We start from the raw sequence: 15,366 nt of genomic DNA, 5'->3' as shown, positions 1-15,366 counted from the left end.
TGAGCTGACCAGAAAAGACACACCGTGGCACTGGAACCCTGAGCACACCAGTGCGCTACAGACGATCAAAGACAGCCTGACCAGCAACACGGTAATGTCATACTTTGATCCAGCCAAAGACACAGAGCTTGTGGTAGATGCTAGTCCAGTCGGCCTAGGTGCCATTCTCTACCAAAAGAATGGAAAAGGAGAGAGGCACACCATAGTATACGCCAGCCGTGCTCTCAGCGACGTAGAAAGACGCTACTCACAAACTGAAAGAGAAGCATTGGCCATTGTGTGTATGGCAACCCTTTCTTCCTTGTCACTGACCACAAAGCCCTAGAGGTCATATGGAACAACCCACGTTCGAAACCACCTGCAAGGATTGAGAGTTGGGGACTGAGACTACAGCCCTATAACTTCAAGGTAGAATTCAGGAAAGGCGCAGACAACCCTGCCGACTACATCTCCCGTCACCCCGTCATGATGCAGACAAGCAACAGCACAAGAGCGATGAAAGTAGCAGAGGAGTATGTCAACTTTGTGACTGAGTATGCCACACCCAAAGCTATGACTCTCACTGAGATAAAATATGAAACACTAAAAGACCCAATCCTGCAAAAGGTTAGTACCCACATCAGAGACAACACATGGCACAGAATCACAGGCGACACCCAACACATTGTAACACTGAAAAAGTACAGACAGATCAGTGAGGAGCTCACTGTGTCCCACACCGATGACATCATCCTGCGAGGTACAAGAATCGTCATTCCTGCATCCCTTGAGCACAGAGTACTACAGCTAGCCCATGAAGGACACCAGGGCATTGTAAAGACTAAGACATTGCTCAGGTCAAAGGTCTGGTTTCCCAACATAGACCAGAAAGCAGAACTGACTGTTAAGAACTGTTTAGCATGTCAAGCCAACACACCTATTACACAGTCAGAACCTCTGAAAATGTCCGAGTTGCCAGAAGCCCCCTTGCACAACATCAGTGCAGATTTTTATGGCCCACTTCCAACTGGAGAGTATCTATTAGTCATCATAGATGAATACTCCCTACCCAGTTGAAATTGTGAGATCTGTCTCAGCCAACACAGTCATCCCAATCTTTGATAAAGTGTTCTCAATGTTTGGAATTCCCAGAGTCCTGAAAACAGACAACGGGCCTCCTTTTAACAGTGAACAGTTTTCTAAGTTTGCAGGCCATCTAGGTTTTCACCATCGGAAAATAACACCTCTCTGGCCTCAAGCAAATGCAACAGCAGAACGCTTCATGCGTACACTTGGAAAAGCAATCCGTGTGGCAGAAACACAGAGTACCCCATGGAAACTGAGACTCAACACGTTTCTCCGTGAAGGCCACACCACACAGCACCACAGAAGCGTCACCTGCAGAACTGTTGTTCCAGTGCAAGATCCACACAAAGATTCCATTAATCACCACAACCTGCGAAGACAACAGGGATCACACCATCAGAGAGCGGGACACGACTGCAAAAGCAAAGATGAAGTCTAACTCAGATGCGTGCCGGCGGGCTAAGCCAAGCACATTCACCCCTGGTGACAAAGTACTTTACCAACAACCCAAGCACAACAAACTCACTACCCCATTCAACAGCAAGCCATACGCTGTGTCAGAGGTCAAAGGCTCCATGATCACAGCAACCAAAGACGGACATTCTACAACAAGGAATTCTTCCTTCTTTAAAAAGGTCATTTCTGAAACAGAGGAGGCGCTCACAGATCGTGAGGAGGAGAATGAGGACACTGTCGTTGTGACACCGAGGTATCCCTCTCGAGTCAATCGCCAGCGCCCATCTTACCTCAGTGACTATGAGCCTGTTTAAAGAATGCCTACATTTAATCTAGCGAAAGGTTAATTCAAACATTTCTTAATGACTGTTTTGTCTATTAGGTTAATCGTAATGTTCCTGAAGGACTGTTCCGTCTTTTAAAACCAGTTACACCATGATTAGAGATACTGTTCTATTTGACACCGTTAATTCTAAGCACACTGATGAGTTACCTGAATGAGTGTTTCAACACAGACCTGAATTATATGTTTATACTTTGCACTGCTGAGTTATGAATGACAAGTAAGATTGTTATTGCAGTTAACAAGTAAATCAGTTACTTATGTCCAAGGCAATGGATCTGGTCGTAAAAAAAAAAAAAAGTGTTGTAATGTTTTAGGTTCACAACATTAGTACGATGTTTACGACAGTGACGTGTTGCTGTACGACTGCCGTCATACAGTGTGTATAGAACGTTGGCACTAAGTCCGGGAAAGTGGTTAGTCAGTAGTCTACGGCTGTATGTACCTGCCTGAACATGTTATCACAGTAAAGTATATTAATTATTCAACCAACGTCTGGTCATTCTCAAACACCAAACGAGAACATCACAGTCCCAAGACCTCGGTGATCTAACCACCCCTGCCTCTGAAATTACACTACAATTTCCATTGACTTGCAATGGTTACACAGGCATTGATGCACATATTGGGCAATGTGTGTTTTAATTTAGGTGTAACATTAATAAGTTAAATGGATTGCCTGTGCCACAGCTATGCTACACTTTTATAAGGGGTGGAAAATCAATATTAATGCACAACAGTATCTCAAATACATGTACCTGCTTGCCTAACTTGCACACCACGTAATCTAACTTGTTTCGCTAGTTCCAACCGTCATACAGTTTAATTCAACCCTGCGTTGATAGGAAAGTTTGTCCCCTCCTATGAAAGTCATGCCTACCGACAAACAGTATGGACATCTGCAACATTATGCTTATTTGAAAAATTATCTGTGATTTCATTTCAAAACTGAAGGAGTAGGCTTTTCATAAAAGGCTGTTAATCCACTTTAAAAACGTTGGAGTCTTCCAATACAAGCTCCAAACTGTTTTAAACAAGGCTCAGTGAATGTCATGAAAATAAGCAATTCACAAATTTGGGGAAGTTTTTACTGTTTTTCCCAATTCCCCCCAGTCAGAAACTAATCCCAGTTTTATCTTAAGAGATTAATGTCTGTTTGTTCACCACACTTCAATTTTATTGCTGAAAATTGGTGTCAAGCAGACAAACTCATATATAATAATAGATCGATACTTGGCGTCTGTGTATCGATACAGTATTGCCACGGAAATATCGCGATACTATGCTGTATCGATTTTTTTCCCCCCACTCCTGTTTCCAGTCAGCTGTGATCTCAAATAACACTCTGAATTCCGAGGCTTGGCATTATGTTGTTTATTTTAGAACATAGTTATAGAAAACATTTGACGCTCAGTCAATTCAGCCACCAAAGCACTCAAAAATTTGTGAAAAGTTGGTTTATAAGTAGAGAAAAAAAAATACAACTCAACACAAATTCTGGATGACACTTATACAAGCCATGGCACCTCACATTATTCACCCACGTAGACAGGAATGCTTCAGGCTACAGACATTAAATAGATCTGTCCTTTCACTGCACTCAACATTGATTACAGATGATCCGCCACCCATGAGAATGACTCTTTATTAGCCAGCTACATCCAGAATTTTTGCAGTCTTTTTTTCCCCCAGTGGAGTAATGTGTCCAAAAAATGTGTCCTTTATATGAAGTTCAAAGGTCACTCCCACAGAATGTCACTGGGTTTTGGGCTGCACAAAGGGGGCTCCTTTTCTATTTTTTGAATCTGTCCAGAGCAGATCTCTGGCTAGATAACACTGCCTCCTTTTTCTCCCTCTTCTTTCTCTCTTTTTCAATCTTCATTTTGTCCTCAGCAGTTTTCCTGATTACATCCTGGGGGGTAAACAAGTCAAGAGATGAGCCAAACACTGCAGATATAGCAGAAAGATCACAATGTCGTTGCAGCATTGCTCTTAATATTATATTCTGGATTATTTACCCTCTGGTCCTCATGAGCCACTTGTCTCTTGCGCCTTTCGACACTGCCAGTTGAACTACGACCCTTTTTCTTGTACTTGGGAATGAATTTTTCTTTGGCAAGTGGGTCAAAGCCCTGGGAAGACAAAAAATGCTTTTAGAAGGGTGTAAATGGTAATACACATATTATGATCAAGAGTCAATATTTCAAAATGTACAGGTCTGTATCCTAAAATAAAATTTGATGTGTGCCATAAGATGCTTCCTGACACTGACCAGAGCTTTGACCCGGTCTTGGTGCCTTTGCTCAAACGTGGCGCGGTCAACCTGTCCCAGCTCTGTGGGGTCGAGGCTGATGAGCTCTGGCTGGATCTTCTCCAGCAGGGCTTTAACCTCCCACTCCTGCCTCTGTTTTGCACTCCTGTATGGATTTGCATCCAGGCCGTCGAAGTTAGGCTCTCCCGCACCTGTGAATGCAAATGAAGGAAGACCGAAACAAAAGGGTCAGCGTAACGCTTATCAGTTTAATTTTCTAAGCACAAACGGACAAAGAAAATTACACAATTGCATCTGAGCTCCAATTATTCAATACTGCAATGGTACCAAGCACCTCTGACCCCAAAGTCTATCAGTTTTTAGTTTTTTTTTTGGTCCATATGCAGTTAATGACCTGCATATTCCCCAAAGGAGAGGAAGAGAATACCATTGCAGTATTGAATAATTGGAGCCCAGATGCAATTTTGTAATTTTCTAAATTTCTGATCCTCTGAATAAAAACAGAAAATTGGAAAAACAGGTTAAAGATCACATTTTTTAATTTGTCAAGGTGGAAAAAAAAGAAAAATTGGATATTTTAACCCATTTTTCTGTTTTTCCAAATGTCTGTCTGTGCTTAGAAAATTGAACTGATAAGCGTTACACTGACCCAAAAGTAAGTCATGGATGATTTTCAAAACAAAACATGACAACATTAAGCTGAACCACCAGTTTCCTCACATCCAACTTTGTGTTCATGTTGACCCTGTCTTATTTAGAGCAACATTGATCAGTCTACTTTTAAAGGGTAATTTTGGTATTTATCAACCTCGACCCTATTTTCCCATGCATCTGTGTCTAAGTTTTCTAATGTTCGATGTTTTGATATCTTGCCTGGTATCAAATTTAGCTCGCCCTGCATTTCTTGGGTCTGTATGAATAATTGATTTGTATTTTAACTATTTTACCATCTTATTAACCTGTGCTATGTTAACACATCCCTCACAAGTGATGTAGCCTGTCTCATCTTTTCATTATTGTTTGTTACTGCTTTGCATGGTTGAACGGTGCTAAGAAGATGGCTTAGGTCTATGTTGCTTGGCTGTGTTCTGATGCTTTCATGGCTTCTTATACTGAATGTGGATACTGTTTGATGTATAACTGTGCTAATGTCTTGCTGCTTCCTGTAGCTCTGTATGGCTAACTGAGAAAGCTTATCTGTTGTTTTAGCGGTCTGTATGGTGTCTTGTTGACTTCTATCTGCAGAGTACTAATGTCTTGCTGCTTCCTGTTGCTCTGGTCTAAAATCATCTGGCCAAAGGACTACAGTTGAAAATTAGCCGGCTGTGTTCTTTATAAATAAAGAATAAGAATAATAAGACATTGGACCAGTATTGAGCGAGAATGCTGTAACCGGCAGCTGCTCACTGGGCAGCATTGTAATCATATATAGACGTGTAATCATATAGGGCAAATGCCCATATGATTTATGTCCACTAAAAGTGCTGTTGTTGCCACTGACAGGCTCAGATTAATATAAGTGTCTAACAACATTATGGAAAGGATCCCTACATAATAGACCTTTTTATGTAAAAAAGTAAGATTCTTTTTGTTTAATCAGAAACAGCTCCCAAATTGCCATAGCCAAACTCAGACTCCATTTAAACAATACTTTTGTACTTTACTTTTTTAGCGGAAAGACGAACCAAGGCGGCTTTTGATTTTGATTTTGTTTCTGTCGACTTTAAATAAGTGGGTTTTTGGGTTTATTTAAATGGAGTCTGGTGGGTTTGGCGATATGGAGACTGTTTAATGTTAAACAAAAAGGATCCTACTCTTTAACAAAAAGGTCGACCTCTGCAGGGATCCTTTCCATAATGTTGTCAGACTCTAAGAATAATAATCTGAGCATGTCAGTGGCAAAAGAAGCACTTTTAGTGGACGTAAACTGAAGGTGCGCAATTGCCCGTTAATGTTACATTGCAGCTTGTTTCGCTGCTGCCAGCTGCAGTGGTCTTACTTAACACTGGAACAACTTCAACCAATGAATCAATCAACATTTATTCATATAGCGCTTTACAGCAACCAGCAGGTATCCAAAGTTTTTAACATGAAGTAGCAACTGTAAAACATAACATAACAGCTGTGAGGTCTAACAGCACTGATACAGCAGGATTCCTGGCATCCACAGACAAAGCAATATCATTGTGGACTCTTAACAGTGCTGACTCAGTGCTGTGACGCGATCTGAAACTGACTGGAGTTCTGTTGTAAAAAGGTGTGTAATTGTATTAAACAATTTTTTCCACCCAGACCTTAGAAAGAAAAGGCAAATTAGAGACAGGTCTAAAATTAGACTATACTGAGGGGTCAAGATGAGGCTTCTGGAGGAGAGGTCTGACCACAGCATGTTTAAAAGGCAGCTGGGACAGAGCCTAAACTAAGACAATAATTAATAAAAGTGAGTAGACTTGACCCAATAGTATTAAAGACCTCCTTCACCATGTTGGCAGGAACAATGTCTAAGGGACAGTTGGAAGGTTTAATGTGTTGCACCACCTCAGTGAGCAACGACTGAAAACGAAACTGGCTCAAACTCTTCAAACACTGCAGAATGCGCAGGAGCAGCAGGTTAAAACACACTCAATTTAACACTGGTGTTTTGCCTGACAGATGCCACTTTATCAGTAAAATAACAGAGAAACTTCTCACAGGTAGAGGTTGAAACATTTGTCAGAGCAGAAGTGCATTTCAAAAATGGTTGGTCCCATTAGACACAGAAATATGGGAAAATAGGGTCCAGGTTGAAAAATACCGAAGTTACCCTTTAAAAATGGTATAATGTAAAATGGAGTCGGACCTGGTATGAGCATGCTGGTGAAACCCTCTCCGTGACCCACCCCGAGGACATCCTCAAAGGGACAGAAGTTCATCCCCCAAATTGTTCTTTGAACTCTGTGAGCCATGTAGGGTTTACTCACTGGAGTGTTCCACACATCTCTGTACACCTGCAGGGAGACAACAGTTTTCACAGACACAGATTAGGGGATATGAGAGCAACAGGACATCAATATGTAAAGAAGTGTCCTATGTATCTCCAGTTGGAGAAAAAAAGAGACTTAATTATGATTAAAAAAAAAATGAATTTAGCAACAGTGTGCAACATTTGAGCTTGTTTTTAAAATTCTATCTTTGGCCAGTAGAAGTCCCTGCAGACCTTTTTCACAGCATATATTTTGTGCTGGTAATAGCAAGAAAAGCACAGGTGTGTGTTTCAGCTATGCTTTTGCTGCTATGACAAGACAAACATATCTGCTGTGAAAAAGGTCTACTGTGTTGTTCTAACACTCAGTTTCCAAACTTCTTATTACATTACCCATAAGTTGTGTGTCATTCACTTAAAATGGAACTCATATGCAACTGCAAAGGTTCCCGTTTCCCTTTTGGTAATCTTAAAATATTGTGTCGCAATAACCAACTTGAGGCCCAGAGACAGAATGGAATGCATCACTTCCTGTGCGCTAGATCGTTTTTCAATGACAAATCAGGTTGTGTGTAGTATGGTGGTGATTATGACCTGAACAATGTCCCCTGTGGCTGCAGACAGCAGACCCCTCTGGCTCAGAGACAAACAGGAAGCTCCAGCTGGGAGGAAGTAGGACTTGAGTGGCTTGAAGGCTCTAATGTCATATACCTTCAGCTTTTTATCCATACCAGATGTCACCATATATCTGCCAAGAGGAGACCATAACAACACATTGCTCTCTGGTGGACATTGAAGAAACTGCAGTTTACTGCTCACAACATAAAATGTAATGGTTATTCCAATAGGGCTGCATGATTTGGAGAAAAAGTCACATTGCGATGGTAAAACAATTTACTATTTACTAATAAATCTTTGCTTTGCCTAACAGTACAAATGAAATAAATAACACAATAAATAAGAAAAACACTGAACACTGAAAAACACTGAGACAAGTTTCATTTAAACAATACATTTTGTATGCCCTTATAAACAATAACATTTAAGATGGGTCTATTATAATAGTGATTAAGTTACAAAATATACTTTGTACAACCTCCTCCTAGAGTAAAAGTAGATATAAAATAAAACTTCTGGTACTCACATGACCATACACGACACATTGGCTACAGCCTAAACAGAAACTGATTGGTCATATATTTTGTGGACGTTGTGACGAGGGTAGCATAAATGACAGCGAGAATGGAAGGTGCGTTGAGGGAGTGTGTGAGTGGTTAAGAAAGGAGAGTGAGCGGTAACTTAGTGTACAAGTGTGGCTGTGTGAGGCGAGAGGAAAAAGAGATAGCAAAGACGATGTAAAGTGAGTTAACACTGAACAATTAAACAACAAGCTTCTCAAGACACGGTGGCTTCATCTGTTGTTAATACTGCAAGTAAAGTGAAGGCTGTAACCCCTGAAAGAGCATCGGCCCTGGAGGGAATGTCTCCCCTGTGTTTCCCGACCACGCTCCGGGAGCCCGAAACAGGACTGCGGTCAAGCCAGTCGTCGCTTGCATCTCCGTGGTCAAATCAGCCAACGCTTAAATTATAGTGCACCCATATGCTGATACTTAAATGTACGAAAATGCATTCAAGCGGCATAAGAGCGACCGCTGGTTTGACCGCAGTGCACACAGAGACTAGCATGTCACACATACAGCACACTTTTATGTTTAATTAAATTGCACAATTTTTGTTTAATGTAATCGCAACTGGATTAATTGTGCAGCCCTATATTCCAACATGACAATAAAGTTTTCTATTTATTTATGGATTTCTTTTACAAATTGTTAACTTTTAACAACCCAGTGTTCGGCCTGGGGGACACTAGCACTACAATTCACAAATTATTACAATGGAAAGCTGCATTAATAAAGAACATGCACTGTATCGATAGACTTCTTGTCTTTTGCAAAAAGAACGTCCCGTCATGAAAATATTATTCAAAGTGCAATGCACCAGGCGGTGGGTTGAAGAAAGGTTTTTGTCAATGGTTGCAATAACTTATATCACACTCTCAAAGACTGAAATAAAATATAAATTAATGACGTTTATACTGGAGCTACTGTGAAAACCAACTCTACATAATTATCCACAGCTTCATACCTCTAAAAGAATTACAGTATCCATGTTCTCTTACATCTCTAAGTGTTAAGTTTTAAGGTCACTCACGTGCCCGTCTTGTCTACAGTGACAGAGCGCACGCCGCCCTGGTGACAGAGCATCTTGACAAGGGCTTCTTTCTGGTTGGGAGACCAGAGGGTGACCGTGCCGTTGGAGTGGCCGAGGTGGATGACGGCATTATGAGGGTTCTGGCACATCACATCAAGCCGGCCAGTCTTGGTGCAAATGGCTGCCACCTCCTTTCCCACTGACACATCCAGGTACTGCAGGAAACTTGTAGCACTCTAAAGACAAGAGTAAAAACAGGAAGGTTTGTCAGAGCCAATTACAATTACACAATTACAGTTGGTGAAATAAAGTCGGTGTTAAAGAATCTGGAAAATAAAATTATTGCTTTACATTAACTGTTTTTACTTTACATTAGATTAAGGGCTTTCAACTGTGTGGTGTGTAGGGAGAAACAAAGATGCTGCGCGAGATGAAGAGGGCCGGTAAATGCTTATTTTGTTATTGTAGTTTGTCCCGCTTATCAACACACACAGCTCATTAAGGTACTTTAAACCCCTAGCGTCTGAACTTCCCGAGGATATTCAGTCCAAAGAAACGTCCATAAATCTGCTTAGAAATCATAGAAAAAGACGCTTATTTTTCTTATGGATTGAAGTTATCCGATGACAGTTGTCGTACTTATAACAATTTGCCAAAATGTAACTAAATAAAGTTTTAACCAAAAGGAAAACCTCTATCAATTGAGCGTATGTTAGATAACATCAGGGTTTGTGGCAAACTCCGAATCCATCAGAAGACAACTTTTTGTTATTGTAGTAATACATTCAAAATAAACTCACAATACATAGTGTCCAAAACCTGTAAATACAGTTTTAATGAACCCACCGCTGTTGCTAGCAAAAAGTGGTAGGGGAGGAACTGCATACGAAGGACGTCATTGAATTTGCGGATGCAGTGTAGCTCTATTCCATTGGAGTCATAGATATGCAGCCACTTCTTCTGAGCCACTGCATACATGGCCTCACTATGGAGCCACCTAAATAAAGGCAGAAATTGATTTTGGATTATTTACAGAAATTACGTTAACAGTTGCTGGTAGGTGAAGCATGATTGTAGTGTACAAAGTCTTGTGATTTGTGTAGTGCTGCGCAATGTTAAGTTGGATGACTTACTTTACATCATTGACAGACTCCATCACGTTTATCTCACACATTAGCTGTTTGGACTGCCAGTCTATACAGGCAACATGCCCTCTCCTCCCACCAAGCAGCAGTTGACTGAAGTGAAGAAAATGCACTGTTAACAAAATGCCCACAATTCAAACATTTAAATCAATATTTTTATATAAAGTAGAAGGACTCAGTTGTAGTGATAAAGCCACAGAAAGTTAACATCTGCAATTTACCCAGCTTTAAGGAGCATTTTAGCATAATTCAAGTCAAGGCTATTTATATAGCCCAATATCACAAATGATAAATTTGTCTCATGGGACTTCACAATCTGCATATGACTCCCTCTGCCTTTAGACCCTCGATTCGGATATGGAAAACTCCCCCAAAAAGGCCCTTTACAGGGTAGAAAATAGAGGACACATTAGGAAGAGCAACAGAGGAGAAATCCTTCTACCATGGACAGACATGCAATAGATCGTCATCGTTTAGCATTTTATTATTTTCATTACCTCCCAACATTACTGTTTGGGTTTAGTCTCAATGCTCTCTTTAACACCATTTTCAGATGCAGCAGGCAGTTGTTGTCAGTGAAAAAGCTCTGAGAAACCCACTGCACTCTATCTTTGTATATTTGTATAAGTATAGAGATCGAGATACTGACCGTCCAGTCTTGCTGTAATCTACTCGATAAGGTCCAAACTGAGACAGTTTCAGATCAAAATACTGAGGAGGAAGTGGGACAGAGAAAAAAATGAATTAATAAAAGGCAAGCAACATGGGGAACATCATCAAACCTGGCAATGTATTTATAAAAGTGCTTGTGAAATACATAAAATAAACAATCTTGTCCCCTACTAAACATGCCGTATTTTACTTGCTTTCCACGATTATGCTTTTTTATTTTTTATTAAAACACACTGGATTTATCAAGTTAAGCCCATACAAATTATCTACTAATAAGTTAATAAATTAGGTTGGAAACAACCAAAGCTGTGTACTGCATGGTGTTCCCAACCATACTAGTAAAACAAATTAATACTTTATAATGGGCAATTGCTGTAAATCAACATTTTAAGTAGCCCTCGCATGTCAGAAGTGAAATCTTCCAACATCTGCGCTAGTATCCGGTCAGTATCCCACCTTTGTCGCAGATGTTATATCCACAACATCTGCAATATCTTCCTGAGAGATTGTACACGTGTCCTCATCTTCATCTCCTTCTAGAAATCTTAGATTAGAGGAAAACGTGTCAAAAACAGGATTTTAAGCAATGGCTGAAAGGGACATTTTTCGTCATTTAATATTTGTCACATCATACACTGTGACACAAAGCAGCCTGCCAACTTTTAGAACAAATTACCCTGCATCCTCTGGGAGTAGGAGGTCAAACCGAGCAGCTTGTTTCTGGGCCATTTCTGAAGCTTCTTCTGAGCGAGTAATCATGTCTTTCAGCTTGTAATGTTGGCGGCGAGGCTGGACAAGAAGAACAAAGGAATGAGATGTTAGCTGGTGGCAACACATAACTTCACTTATTTACTAGAAATTGAAATGGCGACATTGGGGTGCTTACCTTTTTAGTTTTATCTCTCCTCTTGAACTTCTGCAACCTGTCTTCTGGAATAGGAGCAGGCCCAGGGAAAGGGTCAGATTTCTAAGGGAGTATGAACAATAATCAGAAGACATACACTGGATTTTCTTTGTGAAACATAAAAATATAGGTAAATTAATGTAGAGCTGGGAGATATATTAATATAATACCAATACTAAAGTGTGAAAATAGATATTGTTTGGATTCTGGGATAATGCAAGATTGTGGTATAGCTTAAAAATCATTTTCTTACTTTGTAAATACTGAGGTGATGTATTCAAAACTCTCTCATAGGTGTTTGAGATCTCTATCAATCAATCTCTGCTGACAGCAATATTTGGAGTAGTTCTGAAGGAGCTTACCTTCCAAAATACAAATTAAATGCTATTGCCTTTGCATCTCTGATTGCTAGACAACAAATTCTTCTTAAGTGGAAGGATGAGGCACCACCCACCCACACACAGGATTAGTGATGTAATGCAGTTTTTGTTAGATTCACTCTGAAAAACTTCATAAGGCTTGGCAGCCATTCATCTCACACTCATGCATATTGGACTTGGTCACTTTTAGGGTTTTATATTTGTTAAGATAGAAAACGTATACAAAAATTATATTTTTGTTAAGATAGAAAACGTATAAAAAAAATTACATATATCGTCTTCTTCTGGTTGTAAGGCCTGCTTCACAGTTAAGCAATGCACTGCAACAGTACAAGTCTCTTGACTCAACACGAGTTTGGTAAAAACTCCATTGTTTCATTCCACAGTTAGAAATATACTATTACTTTGATTCATATGTTGTTTTTTTTTATCATAATGGAAATAAAAATGTAAGCATATTGTTAGACATCACTCAGTGTTGCTCCATAAATACTTAATATGTCAGGATCAATTAGTGGGGAAATGTGTATAAAATGATGCACAAGACATCTACACTTACCACTAATTGAATGGGGTAGCCATATATATATATATATATATATATATACACACACACACACACACACACACACACACACACGGCATGAAATTGGCACCCGCCAAATGCGGGTAACTTTTGTGATTGGCGGGTGAAACCGTCAATCTACCTGCCACGTTGGCGGGTAGCCAATGAGATTTGAGTGATGCAAAACATTTCAGACCGTCCTGCCAACATGTATACATTTTAACATCAATGTACGCTGTCACTGAACCTGCTGCTGTTCCAATACTGTCGGCTCTCTGCAGCGGGCAGGGCTGCTCTGTTTCCCCCGCGACTGACGCGCACACACAATCACACACAATCACACGCAGACACACGCACAGACACACACACACAATCACACACAAACGCACACGGTAGATGCAGGAAGAAACGCAGATGAGACCTACACATTGACCTAAATTGAGGACAGCTACTCTCGTTATTGTAAGTGCAATGATAAGTTAAAGTCCAACAAGTACTTTATCAAACCGTATTAATGTGTGTCCCAGTCCATGATAGGAAATTAACTAACAATGTAAAGATCAACAAGCCACTGACAATGACAGATATGTTCATATTTGATTCATTTAATACATTCTTATTTTGTGTCTTAAATCCACCAGCCTTTTTCATATTTTACCAACATTTGCAGCATCCTGAGCCTTTTTGGTAAGGTTCCTAGGAAATCTCAGCCCAGAGTAATGAATTAATAGTAATAAGTATTATTCTCCCCAAAACAAGTTTACTTTTTATTTATTTTTTTATTTTTAAGAACTATACAAAAAAATTCTTGTGTTATGGTGCGCATTCACCAGTGTTTTGTTGTTTTGGTGCGCATAGGCTACTCCTGATTTTGTCAGTCATCTCATCTCTTATATGCAGTGGCGTAACGAGCCAACACCGGGCCCCTATGCAGGATTATCAAGGCGGGCCCCCATACTACAGCACGTGATGACGGCGCAATGTCCACGAGTAGGCTACCATCAATAGGACAGGATAGGATCATAGAGACACAGCAATTCCTGTTTTTCACCTTTATGACAAAAAAAAGTGGCTGGTGGTCAAAAAAGTTAACTTCATGCCCTGTATATACACACACGCATTTTTTACAATCTTAAAGCCACTTACGTAAAAACAAAAAGGGAAAACTTTTAAGGAGTTGCAAAGTATTTTATCAAACTGTAAATTTCATGAATTTTTAGCCCTTGAAATATTCCTCCTTCAGATAAATATACCTATAACTATATAACCTATACCTTTATTAAGCAGACACTCTTACCTGTACTTCAGATTTGTACATAAACATCTATATGCAACCCATGTAGAATTACCCTTACTGTTATCCAGTTTATATTTGATGATCCAAAGTTAACCTGTTTTTTGGCATTGTATACAGTATATTTGGGATTTCCACCTTATTGTTATCTTATACCAGAGCCTTTCCTACGTTGTGCTGCAACTGTTGTACAATTTTCCTCGGGATAAATAAAGTTTTATGTAGCTTAATCAGAACCAAAAATAAATATTGTGATATTCTGTAGATATATTTCCCACTTCACCGAATGACAGTGACACAACAATCACTTCCATTCTCTTACCCCTGATATAAACTTATTTCCATCTCCTTGATCCTCTTCTTGCTTCCTTTTCTTTGCTTTTTGCGTCTGTCGCGTCTTCTTTTCCAAAGACTGTTCAGTCTGTTCTCCGTCTTTAACCACTTTGTTTTCATTTTTTCCATCCTCCTGCGGCTCCTCCCAGTAACGAGATGTGGGCTATTAAAGAGGAGCAAACGGCAGCAGGTTAGCAGTAGCGACCTTTAGAACAATACAAAGCCGAATGTATTTTATTTGTGCCCAGAAACGGGAGTCAGCTCGCCTCCTCCAGGACCCCGTACACTAACGTTACACACGCGCTACTTGCGTTAGCTGCCCGATGCTAGCAAAGCTAATGCCACGTACGTTGTGTGTGTTTGAAAAGCACCGTCCTAGTCTTTCTTAGCTGATGATATTAGAAGTTAGACTCTCTTACTAATGATTTATTCTTAGTTACCTTCTTCTTTTCCCCCACGTGTGTATCACCCACCACTGCCTCGCCGGGAGACGCCATTTTTGTTGTATACGTTTTTCAGTTCCTGTGACGATCACTTCTGAGTACGTCACTTCCTGTTAAACATTGAGTTTTTATTTTGATCAAATCCCGAACATATTTAAAAACAACATTATAAATATATGAGATTCTTGGAAATAGTATTTCTGACCATAGACTGCTTTTACAGTCTATGATTTTGACAAAACAATCTCAGTGGTTGACTATAGCTTTTTCAAGACACTAACAAGTGACTATAGGGAAAGGGTTTACATGAAGAGAATGTGG

General features: G+C 40.0%; 1 protein-coding gene across 2 annotated transcripts; it reads right to left on the bottom strand.

The window, feature by feature from the left end:
- Window positions 1-3,218: 3,218 nt before the first annotated feature.
- On the bottom strand, window positions 3,219-15,134 carry wdr46 (WD repeat domain 46). 2 transcript variants are annotated; one of them, XM_031316750.1, is made up of 14 exons: window positions 15,043-15,134; window positions 14,592-14,765; window positions 12,013-12,093; window positions 11,803-11,915; window positions 11,583-11,670; window positions 11,104-11,165; window positions 10,443-10,547; window positions 10,156-10,306; window positions 9,310-9,545; window positions 7,693-7,846; window positions 6,976-7,123; window positions 4,137-4,327; window positions 3,883-3,996; window positions 3,219-3,776 (listed from the first exon to the last, which is right to left on the bottom strand). In XM_031316750.1, the coding sequence occupies exons 1-14, from the start codon at window positions 15,097-15,099 to the stop codon at window positions 3,657-3,659; spliced, it is 1,794 nt and encodes a 597-aa protein (XP_031172610.1). In that variant the 5' UTR covers window positions 15,100-15,134; the 3' UTR covers window positions 3,219-3,656. The 2 variants fall into 2 exon arrangements, with proteins under 2 accessions (XP_031172610.1, XP_031172611.1); XM_031316751.1 differs by having other exon boundaries at window positions 3,657-3,776; window positions 15,076-15,134.
- Between the last annotated feature and the right edge of the window lie 232 nt (window positions 15,135-15,366).

The sequence above is a fragment of the Sander lucioperca genome, chromosome 12 (assembly GCF_008315115.2).
Source record: "Sander lucioperca isolate FBNREF2018 chromosome 12, SLUC_FBN_1.2, whole genome shotgun sequence".
NCBI classification, from domain to species: domain Eukaryota; kingdom Metazoa; phylum Chordata; class Actinopteri; order Perciformes; family Percidae; genus Sander; species Sander lucioperca.
The sequence above is the reverse complement of the archived record's forward strand: the minus strand, read 5'-3'. Positions and strand labels throughout refer to the sequence as shown.